This window comes from Cavia porcellus, unplaced genomic scaffold, assembly GCF_034190915.1.
Source record: "Cavia porcellus strain 051 isolate PalLab524CR breed Dunkin Hartley unplaced genomic scaffold, mCavPor4.1 scaffold_1, whole genome shotgun sequence".
NCBI lineage: Eukaryota > Metazoa > Chordata > Mammalia > Rodentia > Caviidae > Cavia > Cavia porcellus.
In genome coordinates this window covers 83,920,282-83,939,199 of record NW_026947484.1, presented here as the reverse complement: position 1 = coordinate 83,939,199, position 18,918 = coordinate 83,920,282, and the positions used below count along the sequence as shown (strand labels likewise).

General features: G+C 36.7%; 1 protein-coding gene across 33 annotated transcripts in view; it reads left to right on the top strand.

Annotated features, from left to right (window-relative positions):
* Positions 1-18,918, top strand: part of Ptprd (protein tyrosine phosphatase receptor type D) — a 2,079,748-nt gene that overhangs the window by 2,034,353 nt on the left and 26,477 nt on the right. For all 33 annotated transcript variants that reach the window (XM_063251000.1, XM_063251078.1, XM_063251071.1 and 30 more), the window contains 2 exons: positions 1,817-1,936; positions 2,422-2,576. In XM_063251000.1, coding sequence (XP_063107070.1) covers positions 1,817-1,936; positions 2,422-2,576 — 275 coding nt within the window. The remainder of the gene's footprint in view (positions 1-1,816; positions 1,937-2,421; positions 2,577-18,918) is intronic.

The window sequence follows — 18,918 nt, the reverse complement described above, 5'->3', positions numbered from 1 at the left end:
GCAGTTATTAGGCCTACAAATTTACTTTATTCTCAGCAGCAGGACATCAACTTCACATCTATTTCATGGTGCAAAACAAAGCATTAGGCTTATTTTTGTAATTTCCCCCTCCCATCTGAATCATCACAGTTTAAGTATCATTTATTTCTCTCAAGTGGTAGTCTTCGCTAATTATGTCAGATGCAGCCTGGATTAAATGGGAGGAGGGGGTTGGAGAACAGGCAGAGGTGATTAAATCTGATCATGCTAGGTGAGTATTCTTGAAGAACTGTTTTTCCTTTGTGTTCCTTTCTCTTTGAGTAAGAGCATATGGTAGAAATAAAACTATAAGCATATTTTTTGCATTTGGGAAACATGCAAAGTATTGTTTTAATCCTATTAAAACACAAATTTCCTAACTTACTATGAACTCTTTTATTTGTTTTTCATCAAAGAGGTGGTATTTATGTGATCTCAAAGTTGAAAGAAAAGCATAGAAATCAATCCTTGAGAATTTGACTTCTAGATAAACATACAGTAAATTCCTTTCCTTCCTTTTCTTATGGAGAAAATCGTGTAGGGGATAATACCTCTGTGTTTTTACAAGACCCAGTATCTACATGGGATGAGCCTGAGTCCTCAGAGAAGTAGACACTGTTATTCCTTAGAAACAAATTACAGTATTATTCCCAGAATGCTGCTGATATTTATACTGAACATAAAAGCAACTAATTATCTAATTATCTATTATTCTAGAGTCTATTATAATAATACCCAATTGTTTTTGTTTAAGCACAAAGATTATACTTTTTCAGTTCTTACTTCTTCAAGTAAAGAGTATGCTTCCTAATTTAAAATAGTTGTTAGTTTTCTTAACCTACAAAAAAGCATTTCCTTTCCTTTCAGTTAAAAATCACTTGCGTTTTTCTTTTAACCCAAGATAGAAAGGGTAAATATGTCCTGATCTATGGACAGAAAATACAGTATTGTATTTGTCATTTTTCATTATGCTTTTTTATGCCCAGCAGATACATTCAGTAAATTTGAGGCTCACTGCAGACTTAGAATTACACTTTGTTGCATGTTAAACTAATTGAGTTGAATATTTTTACGTGCTTTTGTTTCACTCCAGGTAGAAATTTTAGATTATTCATCTCGAATGAATTTTAAATTATTTAAACTTTGTACTGTTATTGTACTACCCTCGGAGACCATTCTTAAAAAACAAACAAATCTTTTCCTGCTAGACATTACAGCTTTAATTTCTTTTGGACACAAATACCATTTATCTTGTATTTTTCAGGAAAACATATGCTTATGTTGTTTATTGTACTTGGATAGATTTTCAAATTATTTCTACTTTTCTTTAAACAAGCATATTTGGAAATTGCGATAGCATAAGATGAAATATCTTGTGCCTTTTAACTCTTGATGGATGACTACTATCTCACCCTGTAGTTTAAAATGCCTACATGAAATTTTCCTGATATGAATCATAACGTATATCCAAGACAAATGTGTGGGGAATTTTCCCCCCAAACACTCTGAAATTTCAAATACCTCTCTCCTTATTTTGCCGAGCAACAATCTGCAACTAATTTTTCTCAGGAAAATTGAATCTGTTACTGCTTAATATTCCTACCAGTTTGAAAAATGTGGCTTATATTGGCATCAGAGCACTAATTTACATATATTGGGATAACAAGAATGCACACCAGAAAAGATCAACATAAAATTAAATGCAAAAAAAGCTGTTTTCCTTCCACAGCCACTCAAAGTAAAGCTAGTGGAGAAATTGATAAGCATCTGCCCTGAATGTGTCGCTTGTTTCTTATAGGTGAAGTGTGACCAATATTGGCCCAGCAGAGGCACAGAAACCCATGGACTCGTCCAGGTGACACTGCTCGATACTGTGGAGCTGGCCACATACTGTGTTCGAACATTTGCACTTTACAAGGTTTGTGTTTTGTCTTTTTGTCTTCTCTTTTATTTAAAGAAAACTTCTTTTCGAGAAATAAAGTCTCTCCAGCCTTTACTTAAATCTTGATCCCACTGGCAACAGTAAAGAGTGAAATAATTCTTCCATTATCACCCACCAATTCTTCTCCTAGGCTGGCAATTTATCAGTAAATATGAAACTTGTGCTCTAAACAAAAGTCGCAACAAATAAAAAATAGATGAAAAGGCACTAGTTCTTTTTGTAAAATATAACAGAAGCATTCCTGATGGTTAACCCTGAACAATAGATTGCTCTCACCTAAGAGCTTTATCTTCCTGAGCAGCTAGTTGTCATTTACAGACAGCTTGGAGTTTATATCTCCAAAGTATGTGGCTCCTAAAAGGATGTGGAGGGGGGGGTATTAAAGGGGTGCCTCTTGGGGGTATGGCATCATTACCACGAGGTGGAAAGAACAGACCTCAGCCTGTGTTCCTGTATCACAGAATGGTTCAAGTGAGAAAAGAGAAGTGAGACAATTCCAGTTCACCGCCTGGCCTGACCATGGTGTTCCAGAGCACCCCACGCCTTTCCTGGCTTTCTTACGGAGAGTCAAAACCTGTAACCCTCCTGATGCAGGTCCAATGGTCGTGCACTGCAGGTAAGGGCCACCAAAGCCTTTGTTCTTCTTGCAATCTGAAGCCTTCAGTTAAGCCATTACTTATTTGGTGTTCTCTTTGCAATTTGTTGATATGCTAGGGATTGACCCTATAGCAATGGGAAGGATTTGATAAAGGTGTCCATTCTATCATCTCCTTGGGGTTAAATCAATAAATTCAATATTAAGTGTATTCATGGCCATAAATATATGTTTAAAAAGAATAACATCGTGTATTGAGGATGTAATTGTAATTACATATTGTAATTAGGGTGAAGTGTCATCTCCTGTGTTGAGGAACATATTTAAAACATTTATATGAATTGTTTTGACTACAGTTCCAGGGATAATATCTTATTGCCTAAAGACAAATGTCTTTTATGCATTATTAATATCAATTCACAGATAACCAGTATGCTAAGTAGATCTTTTAAATTTAGTTAATAAAATGTATACAAAGACCTATTTGGAACAAGCTATATACTCAAAGATAATGATCCTGTATTTTTCTTTAAATGTATAATTTTTACTTAATTCTAGCTCTACAAAACCACTCATACTCTGTTTAATGTTCATACATTTTTAATATTAACTGGTTTCTTACAGTTGCCTGAGTTCTTCTCAAGTATCACTACTAACATTTAAGATATTTAGAGTCTATATTTATTACAATATAAATGCATAGCCGACATAATCTCTTTATTGTTATTTATAACCTCAATAAGACATGAAAAAATAGGTCTTTTAAAGAGGTAAGTAAATTTTAAGCATGGAAATTTCTTTAAAAAAAAAGAAAGCATCTATCATAAAACACTCGTACTAAAAATTAATAGCATAACTCTCTTTCACAACCCATAACTACTCTAGCAGAATAAAGTAGACCCTCACAAGGAGGCCTTTTTTCCAAGAAAAGTGGGGACACTGGGTAGATCAGAATAAATGCTGTAAATATTCTATATGTTTGGTTAAGAGGATGTAAGTGAGACAATACAGGATCTGACTTGGTATTAATAGTCAGAAAGAAGATGGTGACATATTGGTGACTTTTTTTCTAGTTGTTGCTCTCCTAAACCTAACATAGGGAATATTCAGGATTTTTATTAGTTTAAGCAAATGCTTCCATGTTACTACAGCAGATTTCTGGTTCTCCAGCATGTTGGTTCTAGATCAGGCCTTAGTTTGGCCAGTTTGGGCACTCTGTTATATAAACATTTTTACAGTCTTCAAAGAAATAATGTACCTGGTTACATTGGCACAAGTTGAACTCACTTGTATATAAAGATTATACATGCATCACATGAAGTGTTTTCAGATAAAGTTTGCCAAAGGTAGAGAAACAGGAAATTTGGATTCATAACAAATGTTCTCATATGCTTAATTGTGAGAATAAGGTACACACACTTTCACACACACCGTTAATTATATATGCAGTAATAGAAATAAAACTTAGGGAAACTAAACTTGGAAGTTCTTGAAAAAAAGACCATTAGGATGTTTATATTGTATTTTGAAATATAGCATATTCACTCTCTGAAAATAAGCATCCATTAAAGATAGGCATAAGAAAACTATGATCTGTTGATAAGTTTAAAATGAAATTTGTCTTTGTGGATCATGAACAAGGCATATACTTTAGGCATTTTGAGAGATCCAAAAAGGTTTGCAAGCAAGTACATACAAAAAAAAAAAAAGTACCAATAATGCCTTATTTTGAGCATATGCATAACACACACACACACACACACACACACACACACCTGTGTTATTCCAAGTCATCTGGAATTGCCGTTGAGAGATTCAGACTGCTCAGGAGAAATGAGGAAATAAAGATGAATGTGCAGAGCTAATAGCTGCCGACATTTGGGAGTGCAGTGCCTGAGGCTCTGGAGAAGCTGTGTATTGAAACAAACAACGTAAGAGTAGGTATGTTGATGAAAGAAATTTGTTATCGATTTCAAAACAATAAGGGAAAAATACACCATAAAATGAACTCTGTGAAATGATCTGTGTTTGCCCATAGATAATTTCACGTATCTGGTTAGAAATGTTCGCCTCTTTGTTTAGGAAAAGTCATGTCAGAATAATCAACGTCTAAACTATCACAAATCCCGGACTTGGATATAAATGTGTTAAAACTTGAATCTGATTTTTCTGATAGAGCAGCAGATTAAAGTCATTTTAAATAGCAGTTACTCGTGTGAGGTTTCAGAAATGTTAGTTTAGAAGCCATCCCTAAATTGTAAGAAAGTATGCAAAAATCCTAAATAGCCAATTCGCTAAAGGAGATTGATCACAATTACCACGATCATGTTACAAATAATCACAAAAATATTCTGAAATATATAATCTATATTTCACATTTTTGCTTCTCTTCCAATGTACTCAATTTTTGCTTCTCTTAATGTAGCTAAGAGAAGCACTTGTATGGTGTGTGGTATTCATATTATTAAGTAACCAGATGTTTATACATATCAGAATTGTTCAGGTTTTTATAAGGGTTTGTATTTTCCATCATAGTAGTTCCACCAGGTTTTTTTTTTCACAACTGAGATTTTAATGTTGTAAATTAGAGAGAAATCTTCCAGACAACATACCTGTTTTTTATATAAAGTTGGAAAATAATTGAACCCTTTAATATGATCCTGTTGGAGACTCACAGGGTTCTCCATGCCTCGTAGATAAAGTCCCAAATTAACATTGCATTCACAGCCCTGCATACTTCATTGCTTCTCTTTGGGCCGCTTATGCTAGCTGTGGGTTCCAGTAACTGTGCCTGCATCTCTTGATCTCAGCAGACTATTTGGTGGAGCATTTCAGTCACTGCCCTTCTCTACCTGATGATATTCAATCCTGATTCATAATCCATCTGAAATAACACTTCCTACGTACATTGCACATGTTTCAAACTGGGCTCTCGTGATTGTGTTGATACACATCGCAGTTTTTAAAAGCTGTGAGCATTTAAGCAGGAGTACACTGTCCAGTGTTTACATTTCCCCTGTTGTTTCATCCCCATACCAGTTCCTCCATTTATGGGATGGCTTCCTATTATGGACATCTGATTTGTAACCCAGGGAAAAACTCCTGCATTTATTTCCTGCTTTTCTTTCACAAGAAGAACTAAACACTATTTTCTGAACTTTCTTTCTCAAGTAGCTTCACACTTAGCATGTTTGACTGTGCATGCACTGATCATATATGGCTTGAGTTCATCGAGGGCATGGGCCTCGTTTAATTTGTGCCCAGTTCTTACTTCTCCATGGTAAGTGTTCAGTCATTAATTGTTCAAGGTGCTTGACTGTTAAACTATATTAATTTTTATTGATATGAACATGAGATTTTCAAGGCTGGACTGCATTTTTTTACGTAAAAGACTATATGTACATCTCTTTTCATTGCAATCTCTGTTGATGAATGCTTAAGTACATTGTCTTTAACTTATCCCTATTTCTCAGTTATCAGTTTCTACTAAATCTAGCTTCAGTGTTCTTTACCACATGACAAAATATGGGCGTACCTCCTTGCTTTTTAGCCATAATAATAATGGTAGTTGAGCATTTATTCAACATCAGATAATCTTCTTGTCATCTCAGAAGGCTTTGTATGTAAAGAGTGCTTTGCATGTGACATTGCTTTTACTTCCCAATCATTTTTGTAAAATTTAGAGGTCTATTTTCTTACCTGATCTCATGCCATTACTATTAGAAATACTATTCTGTACCCTACATAGACCAAGAAAAATTTTCAGTTCTTAGATAACTTTGTGGTTCACATCTTCCCCAAATACTGCCCACTTGGGGAGAATTGCACTGTCCATTCTTCCTTAATGACCTCATAAGAATGAACAACTCCATCCTTTCTAACTCCGTTTCACATTACTATACGTTAATCTTTTATTCTTTCTGTATCAAAGGCAGTTTATCACCTTAATCAATTTAACATAAATAATCAAAATATCAAAAAGGAGTTACTGAGCCATTGTTTTTTTCTACAAGAATTTTTTTTTTGCAATTGCTTTTTTCTACAAGGATTACTGAGCACTAAAGTTAAAAACGTTTCACCCATAAAATATTTTACTCACAAAGAGTATAAGTCCCAAGGAGATCATAGGTGATTTGTTCAAAGATAAACAATTCAAATTTCAACCTCATTGCAAAGGCCATGCGTAGCCTATTCACTTTTCTGTCCATGCTGACCCTGGCTCTTTACATTTACTACCTCATTCTGTATCTGTTGAGCAAATGTTTGTCAAAAAGATTTACTATTAAGGCTTCACAGACATCTATGTAGTACCTGAAGGGAGACATGCAGCTTCCCCTTCAGCTATAAACCTGGATTTGCAAAAGATTAAGGAGGTAAACTTTCAAGTTATTGATTAAGATTCTGTTTTCTTGGAGATTGCATATTATATTTTTACATACTAACTCAGACATCTTGGAAAAAATGTTTGCTGTCTCGTTTTTCCTTTATAGCACTGTTCTTTATGTTGCTTTATAGAAAAGCTTATGATTTAAACCACATTCTATAAAATCTATCTTCAAATGCCAAAATGATATGAAAAGTGATTGATATAAGTACTTGTTTCATGTTAGGAATAAATAAATTGGGATGCTAAAGTTGAATTGAGTTGATATAAAACATTGAAGGGTGAAACTAATGCTTGAGTTGTTATATTTTTTAAGAACAAGGGAATACATTTTCTTCCTAGGAGAAATTTATTCATTTTTTAATTAAAAGCAAAATAGAGGTAGATCCTGACTTCTGAGTCAGTCTTCCGAGTGGAGCTATATTCCGAGAGGAGTAAAACAGCCTCTGGAAGATCACTTAAATCTTTCAGATCCTGGAATCCATTGGGTCCTCAAATCTGGAATGAACAGAAACTGTAAGCAGATATAGGTCAATAGTGTCCTAGAAATATCAGTGGCCCATTAAAGTTCTCCTTCTGCCCCCAAAAATGAAATGCAACTTGGGATTGAGAGATTAAGATTTAATATTTTTACTAATTTCAAATTTGCATATGAAACATAACCAAGAAACTACTTAGGTCATATTCACATGATAACCATTTAGCCCTACTAACTCAATGTGGAGAAAAATAGACTTTACAAGGTCAGAAGATTGGAGAGCATTGCATTTAAGCATAAAAATAAAAGACCTTGCCATCCAAAGAAGCTGCCGGCACTATGGAAATTTATTTAATGCATTTTTAATCATTCACTCTAAATTTCATCCTTTATTGCTCCCAATGTTCCCTTCAAATGTCTCTTTGGATCAAAGACCACAAAGTCTTGCCAAAGTATGTGATAGTTTTGTGATGCTGACAAGTATGAAGACTCATATTTTCCTTAAACCTGGGATTCATTTCCATGTGTGAATTCAGGAAAAGTGAACCTTCTGTAGATGAAACACTGGATGTTTAAAACACACACGCACATACACCAGTGTCCCTGGGTAAGAAAATGAGTGAAATATATAAATTATGTTGTTGGGGTTTTTTTTGTTTGTTTTATTTTGTTTTGGGTACAAGGGATCGAACTCATGACCTTGTGCCTGCCAGGCAGGCACTTAAGCCACTGAGCTAAATCCTCAGCCCCATAAATTATGTTCTTATTTATGACATTTTAAGATGAGAAGAAATAATTACACCATGCAGAACCTATTATTACAGGTTCTGTAATCTTGCATAAAAACCAAATAATTTATGAAACAATATGGTTTTTAAAAATAGGGGCTCAGTATTTTGATTGCATAGAACTATATGAGAAAAGCATCTTACTTCCATTGAAATAGTTTAAAAGTAATTAAGCCAGAGGAAAGCATTAAAAGAAATTACAGAGTGGTTTCAGTATTTGTACAGTGTGGAACTCAAAATATGTGTTTGGCATGCTAGTGGAACACTCTGAGTTGTCTGATTATGTGGAAAATGTGTTAGGAAAGAAACATTACTGAGGTAATTAATACAAAGTCAACAGAGGACAGGTGAGTTCAGTAGGTGTAAGACATTATCTTCTTAAAGTCCTATATCTGCATTGTATTATAAAGGTCCCCTCAGGGGTACCTGTGCAGCTGTCCCCTTTCTATGTCCAATTTTTGTGCAAAAACAGCAGCCACCTTGCCTTTGTGTAGGATTATGACAGCTTTTGCAGATTTTTGTTTTATCACTCAGTTGATTTGGTGTTTATGAGAATGGCCAATGTGCACTATCACTATCGTCACTCTACAGATAAAGAAATTAGGTCATTTGCCTAAGACCACATACCCAACAGGAAGCACCATCTGTTTGTTTTTTTTTTTTTTTTTAAATCAGTACCGGGGATCGAACTCATGACTGCCTGCTTGCAAGGCAGGTGCTTATGCCACTGAGCTAAATCCCTAGCCCCCAGATGTGCTTTATTATTACAAGAGTTTGTTTCTCAACTTCAGCATGGTTGAGAATTTAGGTTGTATAATTTTTGTGGAGCTGATCAAAACTATGTAGAATGCACAACAGCACCCTCAGCTTTTGGCCATCAAATCCCAGGACCGCTTGCCTGAGTTGTGACTGTCAGAAACCTCCGTAGACATTGCCAAGAAGAAAAGAGCCCTTCTGTTTGAGAATCACTACTATACAGGAATGAAACTGACTTTTCATTGTGGCAGAATTATTCCTGTCAAATGGCATCCCACTCCATGGCTTTCACCTCCCAAGACTGTTCTTTGAATATCTTTCTTTTAAACATTTAGAGAACTTTGTGTAATATTCGCTTTAATTTTTAAAAAAATATTTCCTTTAATAATTCCTTGTGGAACATAGAAAGAACAAGACTTATTACTTGAGAAATACTCACCTGTATTCCCTATGGTCAGTAACCACACAAACCCAATATTGGGTGCTAGAGTTCTCGGGGAAAAAAAATCACCTTCAAAGACAAATCTGTGCCACCATTAGTGAATTCAAAGGAACAAGCTACAGGCTGTTTCCTGCCAAAAAAAGGAGGTCCAAAAATATTTTTTGCACCATAGCAGAATTGCTACAATAAATCTTTAGCCTCCCAAGGTGGCTACTGTTGAGGGCTGTGCTCTTTGGAGTTGATAAATGCTAGTCTTTCTTGCTAAGCAGTCACACTGCTTCATATTCATGCTTGGTGTGACACCCAGCACTTTGGCAGTTCAAAACAATAAGCCCCAGGAGTGCCCTTAAGTGGCATATGACTTAGTGACTGTCCCTTTTTCACTGTTACACAGAGGCCAACGATAAAAGATCAGATGAAAGGAAGGAAAGTGAGTCATAATGTCAGACCCCCTGCTCAGGCCTGCAGGTTCCTGAGATATTTGCCCTTTGAATTTTGGGGTGTATATTTCTGGAACAGTACACTCTATTTTTAACTCCCAAAATTTCACTAAAAGTTTCTCAGGAAATACTTGGACCTGTTTCATTTATGTTTTTCAAAACCTTCCTAGCAGTGCAAGCATGCTTTTTTCTCTCTTCTCATCCCATTTCCCTCCATCCTCCTCTTCCCTTCCCAAACCCCTTCTCTGCAGTTCAGCTGGAAAAGGGAGATAGGGCAGGTCCCTCCTCAGTGCACAGCAGTGCCATGGAAGCCATGGTTCACCACATAGCTAAGCAGATAAAAAGATAAACTGGATAAAATGGGGCAGGCTTTACTGGGGCTCTTCCCTTCTGATGATAAGAGCTAAATAGCACGTGCACTTAAATTCATTTTAACAGATGAAAAGAGGATTGGTGAATTAATATTATTTTTAAGAACAGCACCTTTTCATTTTGCTTTTGTTTATTTGGGTTTGGGTTATTTTTGAGCGCTGAATTATGTTTGAAAGAATTAAAACCATCTTTCTCTTTTGAGGTCATCTGTATATCTTTGATTTGGCAACTGTTCTTAAAGAGGGGGATAAATCTAACCATCAGCCATTACTGACTGAAAATCCCAAGCCAAAATTTCCCAGTTATTTAAAACTCCAGCAATCTTATTTCCTACTATTCTGCAGTTTATTTGGTTGGGACGTGACCAGTCTGCTGGTGTCCTATGGGCTCACCTTCCTTCCTTGGCAGTGGGCTGGAACTGCTGGGAAGACTGGCTGGGGCCTCCTGGTCCCTGAGCTCTTTCATCCTGCTCAGTGGTCTCAGCCTTCTCAGAGCATCAGAGGAAGTTAAGGTCCTCCTGAAAATAAGGCCTCTACTACTATGCTTTGCTCAGGGCAGGTCAAGGACTGGTCCACATTCCAAGGGGTAGTAAAACACACTCCACCTCTTGATGGCAAAAAGCAACAAATAATTTCTCTTTATTTACTCCTCCTCTCAGTGCTACCTTGCTGAACTTCGTTTATTGGGTTGTTAGGAGCTCATCTCCCCAAGCCCATCAGACTGGCTAGGTGCACAATGTGTATTTCTCTCATGAAGCTAGATAACAGGGACAGAGATTACCAACATCACCTCAAAATGCAGGGCTTAGTGATTGTTATATGAGATAGATAAGAAAGTAGAGGAAATGCAATTTGATTTGTTTCACAACTGTTCAGTATTTTTACTGCCATACAAGCTTGTGAGTGGAAGAAAATTGTAGTCCTAACTCCTTTTTCACCCTGTTTGAAATATATTTCCTTTGCATCTTCCTGTAATAAAGGATTTAATGGGGTTAATGTGCCTCTGTTTAAACTCAAAAACTCCAGGAGTATGATTCATTCACAATAAATCAGTCCTGAAAGGGACTTTGTTTCAAACCTCCAGATCTCTCTCTCTCTCTCTCTGTCTCTCTGTCTCTCTGTCTCTCTCTCTCTCTCTCTCTCTCTCTCTCTCTCTCTCTCTCTCTGTCTTTCTCCTCTCTCTTTCTCTCTCTCTGTCTCTGTCTCTGTCTCTGTTACTGTCTGTCTCTCTCTCTTTCTCTCTCTCTCTAATTTCAGAGATGAGAAAGCAAAATGAAGACCAATAAGTCTGACAGCTTTCCCATAGACACTTACTGAACTGAGGTCTGCAGAAGCACTGGAGCTACACGGTTCCCAGTGCATTATGGTCCTTTAAATTTTGTTCACATTAATTCGATCAAAGAGCTCCTTAACTCTTTTGTAGATGCATTAGGAAAATAACTAGATAGCATCTGTATAATGAGAGAAGGCATTACATTTGATATTAAAATGGTTGAAGCAAATAATCCGATGCATTAGATACAATTAAGTCACAGATCTTCAAGACCATGACAAAAGGAAAGAAGTTCTGATGCATAGCCAAGAACAGTCTAAATGTGCTTAGCCCCTTTGTGGTCAGCTAAGCTGGGGCAGCAGAGAGGGGTAGCAGGAAGTCAGGGAGAGTTGGAAAAAATGTCAGAGATAAACTTGTCCTGCTTAGCAGTAATGCCAGCAGCTGCGATAGGGAAGCCACTTCAGGCCACTAAAAATCACTGTACATGCTGTCTTGGCAATCCTGCCTCGGGTTGCAGGGCCTACCTCATGCATCTGCTGCTCCCACTGGAGTGCTGGCCTGGCTGCACCAAGGCTGTAGTGTGAGCGTTTTAGTGTGCCATATGCCTAGGAGGATCATTATCCACAATTTCCTCATCCCAGGCTCCAGCCAAGTGCAGCAGATGCTATTGTTACCTCTGCTATTGAATAAAGTAGGAAGCAAAGAGAGAAAGAAATTTGCCAGTCATGTTTTCCCACTGGAGCTGAAATAAGAAGCCACATGTGGTATATTGTTCAACAGTAACCCATGTGCCAAGTGCCCGTTTTGGATGTTGTGGTTACACAAGATAAGAATCTGTCTCCATGTTTCTTAACGTGGTGCAAGTGACCTTCTTCATTTGACTCTAAATGTGTTGTAGCTCTAAATGTGTCATTCAGACTTCTCTGTTGGAATTTGTGTTATTTCTTGAACTTGCAAACCCTTTGCTTCTGACCATGCCATATGCTGGAGTCACTCATATGTCTTCTAAACACTCGCTGTGTTTGCTATATGCCTGAATCTAGCTGTGCAAAACTCTAAAGCCTTGCATGTAAATAAACAAGTATTTAGTAATAAGTGTTTTTAAACCTTTTGCCTTGATAAGTGGCATTTATGAGTTACATTCATGTTTCTAAACTAAATGCAATCGTGGAGAGAAATTTTGTTGCTGAAATGAAGTCATACCAAAGTCAGTAGAGAATCCCTTTTGAAATAAGAGTCTGGATACTTTTAACTGGTTCTGCGCTGAAGACAGAATAAATGAGAAAAAGTGAAGCAAGCAAAAGGTGCCTTTGGATACAGAATATACAAAGAAAGGGGATCCATGAGACCCTAATGCTAAATGAAGTAAATCAGAGAACGTTAAATATCACATGGCTGCTCTTATATGAGAAACACAAATTGTAAATAAGTTAAAGAGCAAAGTAAAAGATGGATGATAGGGCCTTGGGATTTAGCTTAGTGGCCTAAGTGCCTGCCTGGCAAGCGCAAGGTCCTGAGTTCAATCCTGGTCCCCACCCCCAAAAAAGATGGATGATAGGATACAGGGAGGTAGACTCTGGAAGTGGGGATGGGGAGATAAAAGGGATCAAGATGTCTTGTGTATGTGAGTGTGTGTGTGTGTGTGTGTGTGTGATGAACAGACACTAATAAAAATGAAAAAAAAAAAAAAACAAACATGAAAAATCCTTAGTGTTGTCTATTAAAATAAAAAATAATAGATTCTACCAAGTCACTGGTCCTCCAAAGTCATCCTGTCAGACTTCTGTTTGAGCCAGAGAAGGCACGAGTGAACCTCAGAGTTGCACTGGCTCAGGCTTTCTCACTACTCTATTCTCATCAGCCTGATTAAGCTGCAGTGTGAATTTATTGCATCCATCTAGATAAGAAGAGCAAAACCCCAGGCATAATCCAAGATACAAGTTCTTTTGCCATTCTATAGAATGTGTAAGAAAGTAGTGAAAAGTCTTTGAATTTCTTTCAGAACTGTTGCTGGATTTATTTTTTCCTATGGTGAGATGATTTGCTTTTTTCTCTCAGATACGTAACTACCCTCACATTTGTACATATTGCTAAGAGATGTGAGTTGGGGGTTTTGTTTTTTCTGTAATTTTGACCTCACTGCACCAGATTCTGTCAAGAGCCTTGACAGTGAGGCACAGCCCCATCTTCGTGCTGAGCCAGAATTTATATTGAAGTCTACTTACTTGTTGGCTAACTACCAATTACTTAAGATGCTATTTGTTTGTTTTTAATTATATTTCAACACCAAGCTCAAATTGAATACCATAAGTGACCATAGAAGGTAAATATACATAAACTGTAGCTTCAATTGGTCACAACTACAGCCTCTAAACTTTTCCAAGAGGTAGGGTTGCTGGATTTCAGTGTGGTCTCCAAACATGATCATCTTCACACATGGTCAAAGACTCTAATAAAATCAAATTCTTCCTAAAGCAGTTCACATATAGAAGGGGGCTTCAAAGTGTAAAGTGATAAAAGAAGGCTCAAGATCTTAAAAACTTAAGTGTATTATCATAAAAGTACCTGAGTTATGCTACTTCCATTATTTGGCTTTCAGGATTGGAAATGGAAATTGCATCTGCAGAAACTGGGCTAATTTAAAGCTGTGTGATGTTGTACAAGGGGGTAGGGAATAATCAGGTCATTTTCCAATGGTGTGTTCTCTATAAGAGAAGTTGGCCAAATTTGGTAGATTTAATCTATACTTATTTTAATGATGCTGATGATAAACTTGAGTTTTATGGAAGCAGTAGTGAGAAATTTTCTGTTTCTCTGAAGAAATTATTTCTTGGGTTCTCAAGGTAGGGGGGCCATTCTACACAACTCTCAGAAATTTATTTTGTCAACTTTAATCCAGCTCTGATTTTAATCAGTTTGGCAGCGATTCTTGCTCATTCTAGTCATGCTCATTACTTGCATTTGAAAAACCATAACCAATCATGTTACAAACCACAGAAATCCTTTATAACCTACGGTTAACATTTTATCCTTCTTTTGTGTGCCTGAAAATGATTGACCTGGTTTCAGACTATTTTCTCTTATGTGCTACAGCCTGAAATTCACTTGTTATCTTGGTTCAATTAAACTCAAACTTATTGGTTTGTAGGGTACAATAGTAAAGCCACAAGCTTAGCAAAACCTTTTCCAGAATTCAGTAAGAGGCTCTCTAAATGTAGTCCAGTTACGAGACATAGGTATGTATGCCTTTGTTGCTATGTTTGTATTTCTTAAAGTATTAGGATAAACATTTTATAAATATGAGATAATAATTCTGCATGGAAATCATTTTCAGTATAAATCTTTGTTGTGTGCATAATGTACAAAGGTATAACAATTCCTAAGGTAGTCATCATACCTCCTGCTGAATTCTCTGTATGCCTTTCCACATGAGTAGTTTTATCAAATAGCACCCACAGAATTATTAGTTACATGCAGTTTCCTGTTAGAACCTCAGCGCATCTGAGTATGGCTATATTATAAGAAACATAGATCCAGTCAAAGTCACTGGAAGGAGATTAGTGGCTCTAAACAAGATCTTCTTTGTTATTTCCACCTTGTAGGGAACTCTACATTCAGAGAGAACATGGAATGGGGATTATTTTTTCTGAATGTTTTTAGTTGGGGCATTTTTAAACATACCCGAATTGGAGAGAATGTATAATAAATCTCTAAGTATGCATTGCCCAGCTTCAATTATCAACACTTCAGCCAGTGTTTGTTAACTGGCAATTCATTGTCTATTTTAAAGAAACTCATTACATAACTGCCATTCATCATTTGCGATTTTAATATCCTGGCAGCCTTATCTCTGGTAATTGTTCCATTTTCATGGGTATAGTTAGTGTAAAGGGCATTCATTACTAGTTTCTTGGGTCCAGGTTGAGTGCTCTTGGACTGTGTCTCTTGTACTCCTATAATCTGATACTTAAACTGCTTTTCCAAGTCTAAAAGTCTGAAGTCATCCAGTTGTAACATAATTCCAGAGTACTGAAGCCACATTGCTCTTTGGAGAGCTGCTACCCAAAACTATTTGGTTTGTAGAAAAAAGAAAAACTGTTTGTTATTCAGCACTTTTGTTTTTAAATTAAATCTTAAAATTTTAGGTTCTGTTTACAGTGGCATTCCTCAGTCTGTTATTTAACATCCGATTCTTCATACTTCCCTGATGAAACTTTCTCCTTTTAATCTGTGAAAGGTGTGCTCCCTTCGGCAACACATACATGAAAACCTGTGAAAGGAGAACTAGATCACAAACATTTTGATTTAGAAGAAAGGTAGCAGTTTTACAAATCTAAATCAATATTCACAAATGTAATCTGACAAATGGTTCTCTCACCCAATCTGGGTCGTATAATAAACATGAGAAAGTCTATGAAAAGAGAAAAATTACCTGACAATCTAAAAAGGCAAGTAATTTAAAATTCGGGCTATCTCATCAGTGTGTGTGTAGACTGAGTGAGTCACGGGTTGTTACTAATGCTAAGTGGGAGTGTGCTGAATGACCACAGTCAGATAAATATGGGGAAAGATAAAATCCCTTTACTATAGGGTTTCTTAATCCTGTAAAATACTTATTTCCATTGTACGTTCCCAAGCATGAATTTCTGAAACTTATTTATGCAACTCGTTTTCCCCCATGAGTTCTTTAAGACTTAAGATATGCTATCAAAAGCATATGTAACTTCTATAGTTCAACTGACAGTGATAAAAACAGGACCATCAGAACCACTGTGCATTGTCAGCTAGTCAGGAATACTCAGTAGAATGTGTACGTTAATATAATAAGTGTTTGTTAGAACTCAACCATGTTTTGCCCTAGGCTATGGAATTTGGGAATGAAAGGGGACAACATCTCCCTCAACATGCTTAAAACAGCATACATGAAAATACTGAAAACAAAGGACAGTTGATAAAAAAGCTTAATCTGTGTGTTAAGACTTGGTCATTTAGAGAAAACCTCAGCTAAAGCAAAAATCCCTGAGAATCTTGTTGGATATATTATTATGTAAGATTGATCCTGTTTTTTTTAAATTTAGGAGTAATTATTTTATACTATGATGAGCAGTTCTAGTATACTTAAAATGAAAAACAATCTTAAAGTTTTGCAAGCAAGTTAAGTTTGGGTTTCTCAAACTTTACCAGTATTTTGTCCATGTATTTACAATTGTCTCAATTTTCCCTAAGTCACTTGTACTTTTATGGAGGTCTGACCAGACACAAATTACTCTTAAGTCTTTGCAGTGAAATTAACTTTGTTTTTAAAGGAGCAATAACATTTATTATGCAACTGTCTTTTCTAGGTTTATTTAATAATTAAGTTATTTAATTAAAATAACTGGCTTGTTGGGAATGAACCTCATGATACCAATGAAGAGCACAGCATCCTAGAGAGTGACCTCTATCCTCGAGTGGCCGTAATGCAGTGAGCAGCAGCTGCAGGCTTTGGAGAAAAGGGAAAGCTTGAGTTTGTCAAACTGATTAAAGGGAAGTAATATAAGAAAATGAAGGTAGAGTCTTATGCATATTAATAGGAATAAATGGCTGGAACAAACAATAGAATCTGCCTGAGATAAGAGAAAGAAAAGAACTCTTAACAGAAGCAATGAAATGCACCTGAAGTATAGAGACTTTACTTTTAATATTGATCAGGTCTACTTTCCTTGGTGTCTCCATCTGTAAAACGTTAGGGTTTGGTAGGATGCGTGGTTCTTCAATTCTGAATGCACCAAGCTCACCTACGGCCTTTCAAAGCTCAGGTTGCTGAGTCCCACCCCCCAGTATTTCTGAGCCTATAGATTGAGAAAACTATTTCTAAGCCCCTTGATGGTGCTGCTGATGGTGCAGTCATGGGGTCACACTGAGAACCACTGGGTCAGAGCATCTCTAAAGTCTCAAATCAGATTCAATTATATGTCACTCTTCCTGTGAAAATAACAATTGGGAAATAAAGTAGAATATTGGTTTTATAAATGCATTACCATGTCTGTAGTATAAACCATGCCTAGCTACTGTGCCATTAGGTGAGTTAAATTAAAATTCATAGAAAAAGAGAAATTAATGTTTATCAAAGATCTATTAAGACATTTTGTCAATGATATCTTTACATAGAAAATTTAAGGAAAGAGTCCATTGTATAGGTGAGGACAGGATAAATAAGTGATGTAATGACACATGGCTTATAAAAGGAAGAACTGGATTCTGAATTTCTGAAGTCCATTCTCTTTCCATTTGCCAGTGTCTCACTTGAGTGAGACATTCTCAACCCTACATTGGCAAATAGAAAGAGACAAATGGCAAATGGACTCAGCAGAGTGCTTACCTCGCACATGTAAGAGCTTGGGTTCATTTCACAGTAGCTAAAAGGAAGTCATTTGCCAAACTCATACAATGGCACATCGTTAGTCAGAGGTCACTTGCTCTACCATGATTATGTATAAACAAAAAGGTTTCATCAATTCTTTTGCTTCCCTCCATACATTTGGACTATGAAAATAGTAAAAGATGAGCCTTTAAGAAAAATATGGAAGATTTTTAAGTGAGGCAGTCCTTCAGTTTCATGTGCAAGAACTGACTCTCTTCCCTTGAACTTCAGAGATATGTAGGTAGATACAGTTTCTCTGAGTTTATATCAGCAGGCATGAAGCAGATACTCAATAGACTTTTGTTAAGTGAACATTAAGGGGATGTGTCTTAACCCAGACAAGGCCAGGGCCCAAAAGGTGTAAGATTTCTAAAAGCTATAAATGTCTAAGGGTAGGGGTTTTCTTTAAAAAGTAGTTCCCTTATTCTTAAATGCTAATTAAAATGGCTTTCACTGCCACTTGGGGTAGGGCTCAGACGGTAAACTACAGGCCAGGTTTTGTGGGTAGCAGACCCTTTAGGGTATTTCCTGTTCATTTTGTCAGGCTTTGAAAATGTTGAGTCTGGGATTGCTTGGTAGTTTGCATTCTGTCTGGTATTAATGGAAATGTGTGTTGCATCCTAGAGAATCACCAGGGTTGTAAGAACCCCATCCCAGTATCTTTCTCCCTATATGAGGTAAATTAAGTCTCCAACTAGAAGCATTTCTTGCACTCAGAAAGGGAAGCACCACGTAGTGTCCCTGATGTTAAGAGAAAGTTCATTTTCTTCGAATGGGCTCCTCACTAAGGAGCAATTTGCTCATCCTCAACCATCACATCTCCTCTATTCCCAGAACAGACAGAGAACAAATAAAAGGAACTACTGCTCTTCTCAAATGGAGTGTATCCGCTCCTTCGATGGTCTCCAATGAATCCAGCCCACGGCTTACCTTTCTTTGGGGGTTACAATCAGCCATAGGGAAGGCAGCTTGAGGTCCCCAAATTGGCCTAGACCTCATGAGTGAGGCCGTGAAGGCATTTCATAGAA